The 19,318-nt window shown below is 39.9% G+C and overlaps 1 protein-coding gene across 2 annotated transcripts in view; it reads left to right on the top strand.

Annotated features, from left to right (window-relative positions):
- PTPRR (protein tyrosine phosphatase receptor type R) overlaps positions 1–18,674 on the top strand; it is a 162,820-nt gene extending 144,146 nt beyond the window's left edge. For both annotated transcript variants that reach the window (XM_068935629.1, XM_068935621.1), the window contains 4 exons: positions 4,017–4,127; positions 5,279–5,436; positions 9,729–9,842; positions 17,446–18,674. In XM_068935629.1, coding sequence (XP_068791730.1) covers positions 4,017–4,127; positions 5,279–5,436; positions 9,729–9,842; positions 17,446–17,539 — 477 coding nt within the window. In that variant the 3' untranslated portion in view covers positions 17,540–18,674. The remainder of the gene's footprint in view (positions 1–4,016; positions 4,128–5,278; positions 5,437–9,728; positions 9,843–17,445) is intronic.
- Positions 18,675–19,318: the final 644 nt, after the last annotated feature.

Here is a 19,318-nt window from a genome sequence, read left to right as displayed (position 1 = left end):
GGGCTAGTACTCTGATAGATGCATTAAACAATGTGTGTTATTCAACTCAGATAATATAATGCCTGTTTTCAAGTACTTATCTAGCACAATCTTGTTAACTTACTATTTAAAGCTCCTATTATTTTTCATGCAACATTTATTCCCCAGTTGTGTAGGCACTCTTAACTATGCATAGAAAAGCAGCTATTGGAAATTGGAAATCCTACCTTTTATAGAATTCACACAAGCCTATTTGAAGATTACTTATTAGTTAAATTACTTATTGGTGCCATAGATATGTATGTATGTCTTGCGTTTTGGAAAAACTTAAGAAGATTTGGTCCTAGTTTTGAGGATTTTAGTAGATGAAGGCAAATCCTGCAAGCCCTCTTAAAGTATACCTCTCATGCTTGCGTTAGTACTGACAGCAAATAAGGACAGGAGCAAAAAGGGATTTTGCAAATGAAGCTTTGCTGTAATTATTCATTAATTTTGCATGTTGGCCTGATTACTGGGACATTTCATGTATAAATAGGTTCACATAGCTGTAAGGAGAAATAAGCCGGAAAAGAACTGAAGGTGAAGTAAAGCAACTGCAAAATATTTGGGTACTGTTAAAAGACAAATAGTTAGCTTTGATCATCCGCCCTCCTGCTTCCCAAGCCCACTTGGAAAACCAGTTTGGTTCAGAGGGTCCAAAGCCAGAGAATGTAAAAGAGCTAAATAACTCGTCAGCTGAGAAAGCCTTTCTCCACTCAGCAGAATTGTTTGGGGGAATCAGACCGTAATAGAAGCACTTTCTGGCCTGTGCCAGAAAACCTGTGCCACTGATCACGGATTGACTGTGATAAACTTGCAGGTGGCAGCCGCAGTCAGGAGTCTGGCGCGCCACCTCGGGAGGCATCCCGGGCAGGCTGGCAGCTGGCAGGCGGGAGCGGGTGCGCAAGGCGGGAGGCAGGACGGGGGACAGGCAGAGCCTTGCCTCTCAGCCTGCCAGAGAGGGAAGGGCAAACATTAAAGATCATGTGAGATATTGCTTGTTGCATAAACTTCCTGCTCTGGCCAAGGAATGTTTTTTTGCAAAAAAAAAAAAAAAGAAAAGAAAAAGAAAGAAAAAAGGTCAGAGACCAGCTCATAAATAAATAATCAGCAGCCGAGGGCAGTAATAAGAGAGCTAGCCAATGGAAATGAAACTGGAGGGGGAATCTGAAAGGTGGCAGGAAGATGAGGCAGGAAGATGAGATTTTTTTCCATACAAAGAAGCTTCCCAGGCTTTTGGCCAGCATACAAGTTGGTTGAGTTTTTTTTTTTTGTTTTAATTTGATCGTAAGCATAGCATCTCTTTAAAAAATCTCACTCGTAGCTCTGATGTGTTTGTAGTGGACCACACAGAGGACTGGACATTCAACGTCAAGTTCACCAAAATATGTGACCTGTTCAGAGAGCGCTGTAACAGATGAATACGCTTAACAGGAAACCAAAAGAGGCCTGAAAGAACAGCAAGGAATAGAATCAGTAGCACCACAAAAAATAGAGGGTTAAATGATGATAAGGACAAGTCAGTTCCTCCATTTCCAAATATACATATACCTATATAAAAGCAAATAAGCCTTTACAGACTGAAGTCATGAGCCTAGAGAGCAGTTTTCCTAACCACTGTGTTTGGCTTTGGAACAGGTTTAAAAAATACTTATCTGATTCTAGTGGCTTTTTTTTTTAGATGTAAGTAGTAGCTTGAGGTAATTTACCCCTTTTTTGCTGATGCTCCTGGGAGATTATGTATATTTATCTGTGTGTCTGATATCTTTATCCTCTCCTATCTTCTTGATTCCTTTATTATAACAAACTTTCAAAAACACGTTAGTTTCCCCAAATACCTGTCGTCTTAGATGTGCCTTGACCAGCTGATTCCAGCTCTATTTCAAGACTTTTTTTTTAAAGCAGTAACAAATAGAATTCTTAAAAGATATATGGAGACTGTGTTAAAAATAATCCATTGTATCTTACTAAAAGTAGATGGGCTGTTAATTGAAAGTTATTTTAACAAACAGTCCCATTTCATTGTCCACCCAGTGCAAGCTGCCAATTACAGTCCTGGGAGAGAGTCAAGAAAAACACTCTTACGGACTGCCTGAAGTCTTTGTAGTCAGTGTAGCATACTTTCATTTATCAAGACATTTCAGGAGTTGACTGAACTATTGTTGATTGTCAGAGTACAATTGTGTATTTAGACTTTTCCCCATATTAGCACAGCAAAACTGCACTCCCAGGGAGGGGCATGAATTGCAGATCTCACAGATGATAATAGCTATATGTGTCACATGGGGTGACTGTGGAACTTGGGAACACTTTTTTCATACCAATTTCTGAGTATTTTGTTGCCATTCTTGGTGTCTTCGGGGAAACAGCGAAATTAAGATGTTCGAGTAACTCTCCGAAAGACAGGATTTGAACGAAACCGGTCAGATTGGCCAGCATTATTTCAGAAAATGTGGCTTTCACACACCTTACAGTATTAAGGTAATGAGCATCTATTTTTAGAAAAGTATTTGTACAACAGAGAGGTTTGCATTCAGTTCAATAAGCTATTGGGTTATCGAGTAGAATAGCAGCTTAAAGATCACACCTGGTGGTAAAGGCTTGCATTTCACTGTGACATTTAATTTGAACATGATTGACTTTTTTTTCCTTGCTCATTTTTAGCAGGATTTGCTGGAAGCTATGTTTAACGGCAATGAATTAAATTAAAGTGATCATGTCGTTTTGCTGTGTAATTTATGCTGCTTTCTGAATATATGCCAGGCTCTTCAGCAAGAGTTTTTGAGGAAATACAGTCAAATCCTTTCTGGTATTCCTGTTACTGTAGAACTGCCTGCTCTCTGAGTGATTTTTTACCTGTGTCTTGGATATTAAAAAGGAAGTTTTCTTTGGTTGTACTTTTTTAAATTAATGAATAAAACCGGTCAGATTGGCCAGCATTATTTCAGAAAATGTGGCTTTCACACACCTTCCTCTATTAAGGTAATGAGCACCTGTTTTTAGCAAATATTTGTACAACAGGAATGTTTGTTTTCAGTTAAGAGTACAGAGATACTATAATGGAAATTAATATAAAGTTGCAGTTAACCTGAGTATAAACCAAGTACTGCAGGGAAAAGAAAACAAGAGTTCATTTTGTAAATACTATTTTGTCATCTCGTTTTTAGTAGTTGCTTGTCAGTTACATTGCTGAAATAGTATGACACTTCTCTGGTTCATCGAGCATTCTCTGTCTTCATATAATTTTTTGTAACTGTAGCAGAGCAATGGATCTTTTTAACCTTCATTGCCAGTAAGTCATAGAATGGGCAACTTAGGCCATGATTCTGCAGAACACTTCAACCTGTACAGTAAGTCCCACTGACTTCAGTAAGATGTCAGGACACAGTTATGTGCTGTGTTGAATTACGGCTCATGATAGTAAATAGGGTAGAAAATCTGATGAGGAGAGAACAAATTCTGAATATCTTGCTCAGAAGGAATTCCCTTTTATATATATATATATATATATATATATATATATATATATATATAAAATATGTATACGCACACACACGCGCACACACACACACCCCTTCTCTCTATATATATTTTATAGGTCTTGTATACCTAATATATTATATAACATATAAGGGTAAACTGAGCAAATCTTAGGATTTAACTCTATGAATTATAAAATGTTCTAGGAAAAATCCATCTTGAATTCTGATTGGTGAAATAGTTCTTTTAAGTGAACTTATTAAACTTAAAAAAAGAAAAAAAACTATCCAGATGTTCAGTGGTAGGGTGGTTCATATATGTAATACTCATATCCTGAAAATCGGGCCTAAGTCACTCATTAAGAAGCCTACAATATCTCAGTCAGGAAAGCTTCAAACATGAATAACACCTCAGTTGAATTAATCTGAACTTTTCAGACAAATACATCCTGCTAAAAATTAGATGTTGGTATGGCTCCAGACTCCAGTTACTTGATGATACTGATGTTTGCTTTCCAGAAATGTGTGCTCTATTGGCCAGAAAAAAGAGGAATCTATGGGAAGGTTGAAGTCCTTGTTAACAGCGTGAAAGAATGTGAGAACTATACTGTCCGTCAGCTTACAATAAAGGTAACGATCTGTATCTGCTGAGAAGCATTGTTCTAATACTTCATTCTTGAATGGTAAAGGAAGTTAAATGTTTTTTGAAATGGTTGTGAATTTTTACGGCAGGAGTAACTGAGCTATGAAGCTCACAACTGAAAGGCGTAATTGAGACCAAAGCTGTGGAACACTTACCCTATTGCTGCTTTGTATCACTCTGGCAGTAAAAAAGGTTTCAAAAGAGGGTAAATTGTACCTTTTTAGATTCCATTTGCTTTGAGGCTCTTTTCAAATTGCCAAGGCAATGTAAAGGGATTTTAGTTTAATGAAAGAACTAGTGAGCATAGCATAATTCAGAAAAAGATAAAGCTGCTCATGTCATGTGTTGAGTGTATCCATACTCCATTTGAAAAGCTAAAAAGATAAGGAATATACAATGGCAGCTTCATGCTTCCAGCTTCATGGTTCTGACTAAACACTAACTGTGCTGAATCAGGCAGATGCTCCTTTGTCAGTTTCTCCATAATTCTCAAATTCCGTGACAGAGAGTTGCAATAAATAATGAACTAGGAAAATTTGTTTGATGTTTCAGTCCAGGTAGTGAGAGGTGGGTAGAAGCCACATTGTCCACATCAGAAGTGTGCAAATTAGCGTAGCCTACATTTACCCCTGCTGTGCGTATTGAAGCAGCCTCTGGTAGAGAGAATAACCAGGAGAACTGGGATGTTAGACTGATCTAGTAGAGCAGTTCTTGTGCACTTGCGTACTCTTGCAATTTTAGTATCAGACCCCTTATGATAATGTCTTTAAAAAGACAGCAGAAACATATAAAATAGAGAGAATCGGAGGCCCAAATTAAGCTAATCTTTCTAGATGCCATTGCTGATCTAACACAGGCCTCTGACAATTTCCAGCTGATCACAGAGTAAGCAAGGGCAATAATCAGATGAACAGAACAGAACTTATGTGGTAGGAAGACACAGGAAAATTTTCTTCTTAGAACTGTGTTCCTGGAAGCATGTCTGTTCTTATCGATTGTATCAGTCAATCTAATAAAAAAACTTTTTTTTTGTTAAATCTCTCTTAACGTTTTTACTGGCTTTCTACCATAACACTGAGAGAAATAAAAAGACTTGTTCACCAGAAGTGTGCATATAAAATCTTAATGTTATTTTCAGCAAGGGAGTCAGTCCCAGAATGTGAAACACTATTGGTACACATCCTGGCCAGACCACAAAACCCCAGACAGTGCTCAGCCTCTTTTGGAGCTCATGCTGGATGTAGAAGAGGACAGGATGGAATCGCCTGGCAGAGGGCCTGTAATTGTGCACTGCAGGTAATTTGCAATCATTTTCTTAGATGGCTGCCTAAAGCAAGGCCACAGAAAATCACATCAAACAGTCCTTCTCCTGACCAAAGAACATATTTCAGGAAGAGGAAAGTTCACCAGATCCTCTTAATGACAATTGACTTTTTCAGTTTATATTCAAGGATGTGCGTTTTGGAGAGAATTCCCTTGTTGCTACCAAATTGTTTCTGAACCATTCTCGGTGTGTGCTGATGTGCTCTGTAAGTGTTTGAAAGGCCAGCTGGAGAAGTGGTTTTGCCTCTATTTCTTTTTTACAGTTTCCTTTCTTTATAATGCTGTTGCTTAATGATGTACTCAAGTCAGATGCTCTGCCCTGTGATTTTTGACTAAAATGTCGTGAGTGAGTCAGTAGGGAGCAACAGCTATCAGGTACAAATATGGAGACCAAAACACATCTGTACTGTGGGAATTTGGGAACATTTTCACAAAGCCACTTGGTTTAATACTCACCAGCAAGGTGTTATTCAATATTCAAGAGCAGAGTGTTATTCAAACATACGCCGTGACCTAGACACTCTACTTCTAGTAATTCTAAGTACTATTTTATTGGTTTATATTGATTAATTGTGCCACATTGTAATTTAAGTAGTAGGAATCAGTCTTGGATTTGTTATAGTGGTTGAAAGAAGTAAGTGAAGCAAAACAGACAAAAAATTGAAATCAGTATTTCCCTACTTACTTTCTCTCATAATCATGATACATCTCTTACAGTTGGGATAGTATTTTTTTTTCCAAAAGTACATCAAAACCAGAACGTTTTGTCTTGAGCTACTTCTTTTTAACTCCATATTTAGGAGATTTAGAGAAACAGAAGATAGATTTGAACGACCCATCATTTTGCAAAACCAAAATGTGGTGGATAAGGAACGCTCCCAAACTTTATTCAGCGGTTCTTGTCAGGAATTGTAGTTTTCTTAAACGATCCACAAATCCATGGATGGCCACTGAGATTCCTATTTTCCCCATTATTTTCAATAATGAGGGGTTCAGAGCAACAGGGTATCTTTCTGAGGTGAGTATTGTGACAACAAGGTCTTTAATCATGAACAGGAATTTATTCATGATTAAAGATCAGCTACCATCTTAGTCATGATTAAAATTAACGCAGTTCTCAAGGGACAACTCAGCAATCTATACACTTAATACCCTGTGGTCTACAAAAAGGATGAACTCACTCATGCTCCATTTTCTAGTCACATAGTTCCCTCTCTTTTAACCTGAGTTGCAGGATGAGGTCATCCAGGTCTCATAAAGGCAGTGCAAATTTTTAAATTCAGATACAAATGCACAATTCTTAGTTTTTTCCAGAGGAGCATTATAGCGCACATTTAAACAAGACCGTTACTCTGAGGGAGAAATGCTTTAACAATCTTTTTAAGATTGAGAATTATGATACAAGTGCGAAAAAAAAAAAGTATTTTCTGTGTGTGTCTTGTACCCTATTAGCATAGGATGCTATCTTATACACTTCAGTGATGAGTCCATTCAGAGCATAGTATATGAGAAGGACTTTACTGCTGTTAGCAAAGCAGTTTCTGTTCTGCAGACATATGGAAAAAGAGTAAACATTTATCTTTATCCTTGAAACCAGCAGAACTGACTCTTCCTGTGTCAAGGAAGCAAATTTCCTAAGGAAGAAAGTTGAAATTCTTAACAGTCTTTATAGCAGTATTGGACTGGAAAGGTGCAATGACATGAGGTCTTTTCTCATGTCACTCATTTAAAGCATGTGGTAAACTGAAAATATCTCCTCAATCTGTCCTTTGGATATGTAGTTAGTACATCAAAATAAATTTGAGCGTAATAGTAACTAGGTGGTTTGGGACCAAATATACATACTAATTAATAGATTTCAGATATGGAGGGAAAGCATTTTTTTTCTTTAACTTGAATGAATAAGGAAGAATTAGAAATGCAGAATTGGATTCTGCCAATGTGAAACTAATTTAGCCCCATTTAGTCAATGAAACATTGAGAGGCGATCTCATCAACGTGTACAAGTATCTGAAGGGGGAGTGTCAAGAGGATGAGGCCAATCTCTTCTCCGTGGTGCCCATCAACAGGACAAGAGGCAACGGGCGGAAACTTAACCACAGGAAGTTCCACCTAAACCTGAGAAAAAACTTCTTCACTGTGAGGGTGACAGAGCGTTGGAACAGGTTGCCCAGAGAGGTGGTGGAGTCTCCTTCGCTGGAGATATTCAAAAGCCGTCTGGATGTGATCCTGGGCAATATGTTCTAGAGGTCCCTGCTTGAACAGGGAGGTTGGACTAGATGATCTCCAGAGGTCCCTTCCAACCTCAACCATTCTGTGATTCTGTGAAAGTAGGTTGACTGAGAATCTGGCACACAACGCAACACACATTTTGTACCAAAGGTATCTTCTGCTTCCCAGAAGAAGGAACAATTTGGCATATAAATTGGGGGACTTGCATGCATTTGTTGAATGAGAATGGAGGATAAAATTGTCGTGCTTGACAATATTATACTTAGTACTGGAAAATGTTGTTTTTCTTTCCTCACCAGCTACACTCGGCTAGTGCATGAATATGTTCTAGAAAAAGGGCACTTCCTATATCTCTGAATCTCCAAAGCCTGGCAGTCCAATATCCTACATTCCAAATTAGCAGACCAGAGATATTATAAATGAGCTATTACACCTTAAACCCCTAAAAAAGCGGGGAAAAAACAAAAATATAGTGTTATCAGGCTAAGTACTTGAAGGTACTTCAAAATAAGCAGCCCTCCTATTGTCCGCATATACCAGGAAAGGAATGTAAGGCAAGTGAGCGTCATTTTCATCTTACACCATCTGAAATAAAGCTAGGTAAAAAGATAGGACCTGCATTCTGAACTGAGGAAGAATACATATTTTTTAAAAATTGCCTTTGTTTCATACATAAAAAGGCCTTGTCCAAGAACAGTTAATCCACACAAAAAAAGAAGGAAGAAAAAAGAAACATTCAATATGGCCAAGTTCATAGTGCTTACATCTGCTTTGCTTAAACTTATTAGCCCACTTTCAAGGACTTCAAAGTACTTTGAGGAAGAAAATGAGGGTATGCATTACATTTCTTTCTGCAAATCCCTCTTTATAAACTATCTCCTTCTCCTTTTGGATAAATTTATCCCACAGACATTGATGTTCAAGGAGACAGACTGTCAACTCAGGAGCTTCAGCTCACTCGATCTTTTCTTACACTGCCACTTTTACTTCGCATTATCCCCTCATGGTTGGCTTAGACTCCCTCATATTTTTAGTGTTGCTGAGTTCTCTTAGAAATTTTCACTTCCAGATGGGAGGGCTCTTGATTCCCTGAACTACTTCTATCTTTCAGTCTGTGGTGAGTAGGAAGTAATTTGTATAAGCTGTAGCAAATGGACCTCTGGTACCAGTTTGCACTCAGCTTACATACGAGGCACTCAGCCTATTCTTCCTGGTATTAACTTAAAAACTTTTGTAGTGCTCTTATGAGGCAGGTAGCATTCAAATCCATTGCACAGATGGAGAAAGCAAGACACCAAATGGTTAAATGCCTCCTCTAAAGCCAGGCATGGAGACCTGGGACCCTAACTCCATGCTTTAACTATCAGCCCCACATTTTCCTGCCATGTAGCATGATGAGGAAGAGATTGTACTGAATTCTACATAGTTGAAACAAGAAAGAGAGGGGGTCACAGAGTCTCAAAAGTACTTGAGGCTGAGAGAGTAAAGATAATGCCAAAATGGCAGTTTCCAAGCAGGCTTCAAGAGAACCTAGAGAGTTGCAGCACCAAATCCTACTCCTTCCTGCAGAATCACAGGAGGGGAGGTCAATTCCATCAGTATGGTTCTTGGTCTTTCGTACCTTCATGGTTAGAAGGATGGGTAGCTTTTAGGGCTTTGAACGTAAAGCCCCACTGTCTTTTGCGGTTAAGTAGGTTTTCTACCAGCTAAGTATATATCCCCATCAGTCACTCAGACTGGACCAGAGAATATTTGGACTTCATGGTGCAAAAGGGGATTGTTTTTCTCACCATACACTTGTGTACAGACTGGAAATGGGCAAGCCTCACACATAACCCACAACAGTTAAACTACTGGAGTATGGTACCCTTTCATTTCTCTCTATAAGAGTGAGCTGAGAAGTTATCCTTGCTGGTCATGTACCTAGGAATGGTTGGTTCTAGCAATTTCATGTTTCATATTTTTAGTGTTTTCCTATCTATTTAGTGTTTTGCACTTAACTCTTTACCTGTTAAATTTTGCCTTCTTTTCAGTGCTGGCATAGGAAGAACTGGATGTTTTATTGCCACAGCCATTGGTTGTCACCAGTTGAAGGAAGAGGGAGTTGTAGATGCATTGAGCATTGTCTGCCAGCTACGAGTGGATAGGTGAGTGCAGAAGAACCATAGATCAGTAAAGTAACATGGGTTTCTTTAAAATGACACTGGCTGAATTCAGGTCTCGTGTATTTGTACGTGTTAGCCTCAAATAGCTCAAATAACATCTTTTTGGAAGTACCTTGCAGCTGACACAATATCTAAAGCATGTTACAAAGGATAAGAAATATGCAGGAGTCAAGATCTTTAGAAAAATCTGATGGTCACCAAAATTAAATATTCAAGTTGCTCAATGTATTAACACACAGGAAAACTTAACACTTGCAGATAACTGTGTGCTGGATTTTCCTGTGGATTCAAAGCAGAGCTGCTTCTTGTTCTGCTGATTCCAAAGGAAGTTTCCCTCTGTATATCAGCAGCTAAACTAGTGCAACACAGAAAGCTTTTGTAAAGCCTACTCTGCCCTTTTAAAGTACACTCAAAGGGTTCTTTCCTTTTATACTGGGGCTCTTTCAGGACCTGAAGGCCAGCTGTTGTGTTTCTTTTGTACAAAGAGATTATATCACTAACACCCAGAGCAAGGACCTGCCTTCTCTTAGGTGGCTTATGATAAGGAACACAGCTAGTGTTCCTAGGAGCAGTCATCTGTTTCAAAAGAAACACAGCATCCTCCATTCATATCCTGGCAGAAAAGTGGAAAGGGGAATATTTTTTCTAAAAATTTTCATTTAAATGTATGTCTTTGTTTAGAATTTATAACGATGCATATGTTTCAGTGGTAGTTTCAGAGCTGAAATGAGAGTGCTGTTACCAGACTCTGCCATGCACATTGACTATCTTACATTGCAGTTGTTGGATCAAAGTGAGTATCTAGCTGATGGAACATTTGACAGTGGATTACATCAGTGTAGGGCACTCTTTGAAGGATTAAGAACTTGTGAAGGGTACTTATGTCATCCAGATATCAGAGAATGGGGAAGGAAACAACCACAGTTACACACAGGCTTTGAAGTTTCTACTGTTAGATTGCTGACAGTAATCATGTTATTTTGGATGAGTGGCAATTGGTACGGAAAGAGTGTACAGCTGGGGGAGAACGTGCATAGGTCATGATGCACCCAGCGCACTCCTTGTCCAAAGCTGGTAGACTGAGCTTGGCTTCTTTTTCAATAGTGACTTTGAAAGCCGTTTCACAGAAGTTTGAATGTTGCTTGACATGAAGTGACCGCCATCACTTTTGCTGGCTGGTATGAAAGCATTAGCTGAATGTTCAAAGTAGCATTTGTATTTAGAATCTGACTAAGGAATATTGTCTTCTGGGTGAAACTGGATGAGAGTCCCCTGAATGAAATTCTCCTGAGGTGGCAGCCCTATAGTTGCTAGGCATTTGGCACTCCCCTCATCCCCTCCTGGAGCTTTCTACTGTCTCTGACATCCCGCTAGCACAAGCCACACAAGCAGCACAGGGCAATCCAGAGACAAGGGATTGTCTTTAAGCCTGGATCGATAGGGACATTCAGACTTGCTCAGTGTGTAGTTTCTTCACACAGCAGAGAGCGAAATCTGGTGCTATTACTACTCCCTCAGTTGTGCTAGGGCTCCTTTTGAACTGGGTTGGCAAACTTATCCAGCTTAAGAAAATAGCAAGGCATTTTTTGCAGATTTTTCTTAAGTCAGATCAGTTCCCTGATTGAATTCACAGCTTGGGAGCAGGAACACTGTAAGCCAGCATTGTTGCACAGTGCTTTGTTTTGTGAAACCAGGGCCGAAGAGAGATTTGTGTTGGAAAGGAGGATGTGGGTATTGTGCACAATGGAAGCTGCTGGTTTGGTTATACTTTTTTTTCTTTCTCTGCTCAAGGAAATAGGATTTTGTATAAATAAACAGGGTTGCACCAAGGGTAGAGAACCCTTGCTCCTCTCCTGCTGTAGGCACCAGGTCATATAACCTTTCAAGTACATCAACGATTTCTGACATACATTTCTTCAAATGGAAACAACCAGTAGGCAGTGTGCAAAAGCTGAAAAAGGAGCTCAGGCCAAAGTGGCAATACAGGACTTTCATGTGCTCTCAGTTCTGAAAGTTGCTGGTACCAAGAACTGCAGAATCCCCATGGCTGACCATATTTATGCATCACCTCCTCTGCCCTTCCCCAGCCACATCGCTTCATCATACTGTATATTATACTGTGAGCCTTTTAGGGCAACATGAGCCACCTGGAGTGTAAAATTCTCCAAGGGGAATTCCTGACCTAAGATCTCAGCAACAAAAAAGATGGAAGAGCTAAGGGAAAAATGCTTCCTCTGTTTTAAATTATCTACTCCAAATTTCCAACTGATTGGAAATCAGTTCTGATTATCTATTCATCTTGTTTAAAAAGATGTGTAGTGTTCTTCCTCACCTTAGTATTTCTGTTATAAGATAACCTTTTTCTTTTTGCTCTTACACTCTATGTAGAGAAGTAGAAGCAAACTCTGCTGTCCACTGCATCAGTGTTCACGCCATTATTTCAGGCGTGGAAAAAAATCTCAAATTTGCAGCAAAATAACTGACAACAGAATTTTTCTAGTGGGTCTGACTAATGAACTTTTTTATATGTATTAGTATCCCAGATAAACTTGGAAAGAGAATGGAAGTCTGATCCAAATACAGACATTCAGCACAGTAATCTCAATGACACAAAACTTGTTTTAAAAAATTGTGAAGTCTTGTGATTTGCACACTTCTATATTTTTTCTAGCTTCAGACTGTAGACTCCACAGATCTTGCTGCAGGCTTCTCAGCTCTTCATTTTCTCAGGAATTACCTGAGATAAAAATACTTTTTTAAATTTTTTAAAGACATTTTTCTAGGAAAAACTTAGTAACTAAACACTTTTTCTTTTCCTATTCCAGAACTGGCCTACCTCACCTGGCATCTAGTTTATAGCAAAATTGCTAAGGCAGAGCTTAGCAGCCCCTAAGACTACAGTCCATCCACAGCCAGTCCAGACAGATCTCAGGTTTGTACAGTGGCCAGGCATCAATATAACATGTACAAAGCTCCATGAGGCCAGCTTTGCCTGATGGCTAAGTCCTGACATGAGGGTATTGGCAGGTGGCATGAAGCTGGCAAAATGAACTGAATATCCCTCTAGGCTTAACCGTAAGAGCTGGCTCTGGCCATAGTTGTGTTGGTACAGCCAGGAGCAGAGTAGGAACAGAGATGAGGACTTCTTCCTCATAATACTGGTCAGCAGCTGAGCTACAATTTGCCCTTTGTAACTCAGATTGTCCTTGCAAAACAGAACAAGAGAGAATTCAGCAGAAAAGACAGGTTTTATCTGACTACCTGGAAAGCCAGAAGTTTGCCCAAGAGGTGCGCTAAATCTTTTTTTTGTCTGATACCATGTCTCCACTTGGTTCCCAGCCAATATTGCTCACGCTCAGAGCTGCACCATCCAAAGCAAGGCCTAGTGGTGGAACTAGCATAGTTGATGGTTTCCACTTGTGTATGGACTTTTTGCCACATGGGCCCACAGCCTGATTTCTACCAAAGGGAATTAAATTGGTAAGAGAGAAGAAAATAGATTAGTGTTAGAGGAACTTACTGTGCAGACCAAGCGCTGCTATAGTGATTTACCAAAACACTCCCATTGCGTAATGCACTAACTGAGAAACAAGCAAGCATCCAAACACATTGTAGATGGTGGCCGAAAGTTATGCTGAAAAATAATCCGCAAGCCAAGAACTGAAACCTAGAATATCTAGCTGCCTGTGTAGCCCCTCTAGAGATATAGTGTTTGAAATAGAGTTCCAACACGGAATGCGATGGGGAGAGCTGTTCCCAGCTAAGTTATGTCCACGTGTCCTCTTCTTCTTAGCTGTTAGGGTAAGTTGTGAGGTTGATAAGGTGTGAAAGGATCTGGCAGTAGTCGCCTGTGCTAAGTTAACATGAGGAGATGGACCTCCACTCAAAAACTTGACCCAGGATGGAGATATGGCCATGCTCTGTAGAAAGACAGACCCTCAGCTCTGCACAGCTTTATTTTTTTTCGGTTCATTTTTTATATTTTGCAGCAGAAACAGGAAACATTTGATGTGAAGCATCTTCAAAATTGACTCTGATATCGAGAAACTTTGCACATTCTTAACCTTAAAGGCACATTCTTGGAATGACGTCCGATAACTTTGCTTTTGGCTCCTCAGACAGGATGAAAAGAGTTTCCAGTGTGCGTCAATTCATTGTTTTAAGTGTTTTGACTAATCACTTCAGGTTAAAAAAAAATCACAACCCCTGCATCACATTAATTCTGGAGCAGACTGCGCCCAGCTGCACCAGCAGCTAGCTAGAGGGCAGGCTACAAGACCTTTCCCTCCCCCATGGCTGCCCAGGCAGACCTGGCTACAGTCCCCAAGCCCTCAGGACACGAGGGGTTGTTTCTTCCTAGCACCACCCCAAAGAGCCCCAAGGACGCAAAGAGCCCAGTGGTTCATAGAGGAGCCAGCAGTGTGGGCTGGCAGAGGATGAAGGATGCACACCCAGAGGTGTAGCTCGAGGTACATCCCTTCTGGGCATTAGGGACACAGGAGAGGAAACCTCCCCTTGAGCAGATTTCCTCCTGAAATGCTCTTCCATGCAGCCTTTTGCACAAACTGGTGTCTTAAAATCACAGACAATTCCTTTCTGTTAAACATGACCCTTACACAAGACCAAAGGGCTAAATCCCATGTACAATAGCACTGACAAGGTCAAGTTGTCTGAATCTCTGTCTATATAAGACCTGGCAAAAGGCCTATATTCTCTTTACTGATGGGAATAAGAGGTAGGGCGCCCTAAGCTGACAGGGACGTGCACTGGTATGCCAGCGCAGGATTCAAAGGCAGCCTAACGTCTCAGTTATGCTTCCTCGCAGAGGGTAAATGCAGTAAGGCTGGACTCGGCCCCCACCAGGCTTATATACAGCTTCCTGGGGATTCTCTGCAGCACTTGTGCACCTCCGAGGTTAAAACAGACAGAGTCAGCGGAGCATCCAACTCTGCATCCAACCTAAACCTGGAGTCAAGGAACAGAGCTGCAAAATGTTCGTTTTTATATTTCTGTTTGAAATATTGAAACAATATGGATTTTGAAAAAAATGATTTTGTCGTGTTCTCAGTCTAGATATATTGACAACTTTACCATTATGGCGACTAAGAGCAAAAAAAAAAAAAAACCCACATTGAATTTCTGACTCATCTTTTTGTGAAAACAAATGCTAACAACAGAACTAATGAAAGATAATACAGGCATACCTTCCTTTATGTTCCAAGATGTCAAGATCTGAGTTCTGATGTGGCTCCATAGGACACCCATAAAGAGAAAATAAATCCCACACGTGATTTATATGGATAGGCCTTTATATACACATCACTGGTAGAGATCCTCAATGAAAAATCTGCAAATCCAGGAATTACTCATTGTGGTATTTTTGAATCATAGCTTAATATGGAAATTTCATACCTTTTTTTGCAGATAATGTGTACATGCAAAGTTTATGCTAGCTGAATATTTGCAGAGAACCTAACCTGTAGTATCTCAATGAGTCCTAAATATTTCCAAAGGGTAATAACAACAGCAATTTGTCTTTCTTTCTTCCCAGAAAGTAGAAGTCTTTTGAGTTTTTGAGCATTTGTTTGGGAGACCACTTTGTCTGCTTCAGGAGTGAGTTACATGGCCTAGGGCCAGGTCTGGAGATGAATTTGGTTGCAGCCTCTCCTTATGCTCCAGTGGAAGTGTACTATTCTCTGAGACCTGGATTATTGTAAAAGAGGCAGGAGCAGGGGTCACCACCCCAACAGACTAGCATGGCAGATCTCAAACTTGTTTTAATCTGCCTTTCCTCCCACATGCTTCTCCCTGGATACATTCCCTTCCTCCATCCCTTTTAGACAGCGGATGTCAAATTGGGAAATGCACTCCCTTAGGAAGAAGGTTCATGGGGGAGACAGGGAGCGAAACTTGGTGCAAAGGGGTTGGTTGGGCAGGGCAGGACTCAGCAGTGGGAGGAAGGAAGAAGGCCAGGCAGCACAGAGGACCAGAGCAAAGCCCTCCCTTCGCCTTTCAGGCTCTTACTGGATCTCCAGGGCAGGAGACAGGTGCAGAGGAGAGCTCCTGAAAGGCAGCAGGCAGCCAGGAGTCATGAACTTGTTGATGTCTTTGCTGACAAAGCAAAGAGGCTACTGCATTTTGCAACAGATAGGGCCATTTCTGGACCTGTGATTTAATTCCTAGGAATGAGAGACCATATTGAGCAGGCAGTTATTAAAAGGTGTTTTAGAGTTGCCTGAGCTCACTGGAGGATCAGAGACAGCTGGTCACTTGCTTATAGAAATAAATGTTATTTTAGCTATGTTTTTGCTACCATTTGACCATCCGGTAGCACTGAGGAAAACAGAAGAAACATCATGGCAGATCAGCTTCTCTAATGCTAAACAGAAAATAATATTTGTTGAGGCATTTTTCTCCCAGCTCTGTATGTCAGTAGACCCTTTTGTTGCTGTTGTGTCTGAAGTGATGACATGGGGGTCTGTCAAACATTCTCCTGTGGGATGTCTAGCTTCTCCAGTGCTCAGGATCCAAAGCCTTCACTGACTTCCAGTGCTTCAGGAAGTGTAGGCTGAAGTCAGATACAATGTACATCCTAATATCATCCTTCCCGCTAAAGCTATTTACTCTCTCATCCCCAAAAAGCTAGCTAGCTGCTCCATAGTAAGCTGAGGATGGACTGAGGGGTTGTTCCTCGGAGGCAGAGCAGGTTGCTTTTAAAACCCTGAGAGATGAGATAGTAAAAATAGCATTAAGTAAACCTTAGCCCTCACTACATGAGGAATGAGACCCGAAGGATTCAAGTACTGTCAGAAAGAGTCTCAGGTTAATTTCAGAGCTGAAAGCTACCACTCCTACTACATATTGCTCCATCTAAGCTCCCATTCCTATAGATCATCATCCCCTTTCTACCACACTGCAATTGGCAGTGGAGATGTGGGACTTCATCCTCATAATTTGACCCAAAAAAGTGATGTATTAAATGTAGGCCTCTAATCCAAATTAGCTGTAACTAATCCTTTTTATGGTCAAGTTAAACTCTTATATTGTTGGTGTGAAATGAGTCATTGCTGTAAAATTTCTTAGGTGGCTGCTGTTCAGACAGGATGCATTGTAGGCGTTAGAAAGAGGACAGGAAAAGCTGTTCTCTGTACATGCGATCTGAGGGTCACCAAAGGTTACATTTTTAGTAAAGGACAAGAATGAACGGCCAGATTCTGAATACTGCCTTGCCCCATCGGTAGTAATGCTAATTCCATGCATCTGTCCCTCCGTGCCCAAGTGGCTGAGCAAAATTTACTATGTTGAATTTGAAAAGTTGGTTTTAACGATGTAGATGCCAGATGTTTTTCTGCCTAGTTCTTATGCTAACGGAGCCAGGAATGATAGTTCATGTTATGCATATGCTAGATAGCATAAGTTTTGAAGAAAGCATATCTGCTCAGGTAAATCTCTCATTTACTCAAGCAAACTAAGGCAAAAATTGAGAAAAGGCCTTGAGTTATCTGATGGTGACTGAGTTGGCAGTGGTTGGAGGTTGTTGCATTCTTAGAAAACAAGATTTCATTCTATTATGTTTCCTTTTCAGGGGTGGAATGGTTCAGACCAGCGAACAGTATGAATTTGTGCACCATGCACTAAGTCTGTATGAAAGCAGACTTTCTGCAGAAGCTGTCCAGTGAAGTCTAGGAGGGTAAAACAGAATGTCAGTCTCTTTAGGTAATTTGTTTCATTACCTACCAGCAGCTTCTTCAAGGAGTTTACTGCAGTGGGAAGAGAGGCTTTGAAGCCAGCTTCTGAAAGGATTGTGGACAGTTTGGCAAAATAGTATAAAGATTGCTGGACCCTTACTGTAAATGAATGTATTGTGAGCTTCCCAAAATGATTTATAAAGAAGGTACTGTACTGAAACTACACATGGATTTCACATATATCTCTAAAAGTGGGTTTAATTCTGTAACACTGATATCCGCCATATGGAATGTATGTATGTGCTACTGCTGCGGTCAGATGGACATTGGAACTTCTAAAGAAGAAATGTTTATCAAGTGTATAAATGCTTTAACGTTTGCAAACTCTGTCTTGTGAATGGACTGTCAACTGTACTGTAAAGTGCTATTACAGATTATGTGGTAGGCTTGTTTCTTGGCCACATAATATTCTTGCTGCTAAAATTGCAAGTGTTCAATTATGAATTAAAAAAGATAAAGAAGATGAGAAAAAAAAGTAAAAGTCTTGTTTTTGAAAATATTCAAAAGCAGTTAATATTTTATATGGAAATATATGTTCTTCATACTATTAACTATTAAATGTATATTTACTGTAGGTCTTACAGAGCAGTTACAGAGCACAATGTCTGTTTTTCAGTGTATATGTATTTACCCTATACTGTTGATTATCTTAGAAGATGCTTCTGCTACAGACCCTAATCCAGTGTATTTGTAAATTGTGTAAGTCATTTTACTTTTAAAAGAAACTTTGTAGCATATATTAAATGGTAAGGATTTTAAATATTTGTCTGTCTTTTATTAATAGGGGATTTTTTGCTTATATTGTTTAACTGCTCTGCCTCTTTGGACGGAGATGGATATCTCTAGTGATATGAACTGTTCCATGATAGGTTAAACAAAAAGGAAAATGCTGCTATGAGTGTCCCTTTACCATTCAGTAAGAATTTGTTCCTTAAGAGAAATATGAAGTTGGCATTATGACTAACAGCAAGCACTGGGAGGTCTGTTCACAGGGTATAATGAGTTTTTAATGCAGTGATGTTGACTTTGCTTCATACTGCTAATAAATTACACTTGATATAAAATATTTATTGAAGTCGGTATTTTTTTCCTAGGGTAGTTAATGCACCACACACTCTTGTACCCCCGTAAGCAGGCATAGCCCAGTACAATTTGGGAAGCTCCATCATGGCTTCACACCATTGGAGAGCCACTGCAGAGGACATCAACAAACTCCCACTGACACTGAGCAGAGCGGATCACCTGATGGGAAGGCAAAGTCAACATGACTTGATCCCTCAGGGGGAGTTTATCTAAGACCTGGTACAGTCTCAGAGCTTTGCCTCCTCCTCTTCCCCTTCTTCTCCCCCTCTCTACTTGGTTTTTAGAACTTGTGGAGTTAGAAGATCAATATTGAGATTTTGCTTGATTACGTGTAATTACAGAAATGTGTGTGTGTATTCCCTGGATAACACAGTATGTACTTACTCAGCACAACCCAGATCACCTGCAGACTCGCCGTACTTCACAGACAAGCAATTACACAGAATTACAATCCCTTTTCTTTAGACTTTTAGTCCAGTAAATTATACAAATGTTGAATCATTGTTTTTTAGTGAGCTGGGTGTTTGAAAACCTCTCTCTCTTTTGCTTGTATTTTTCCAAAATAAAGGAACTAGTAAATTCTGAAGAATCATATGAAAGGACAAAGTGGTGTAAAACTCCCCAAAA

Source organism: Struthio camelus, chromosome 1, assembly GCF_040807025.1.
Source record: "Struthio camelus isolate bStrCam1 chromosome 1, bStrCam1.hap1, whole genome shotgun sequence".
Classification (NCBI taxonomy): Eukaryota; Metazoa; Chordata; class Aves; order Struthioniformes; family Struthionidae; genus Struthio; species Struthio camelus.
The sequence above is the reverse complement of the archived record's forward strand: the minus strand, read 5'-3'. Positions and strand labels throughout refer to the sequence as shown.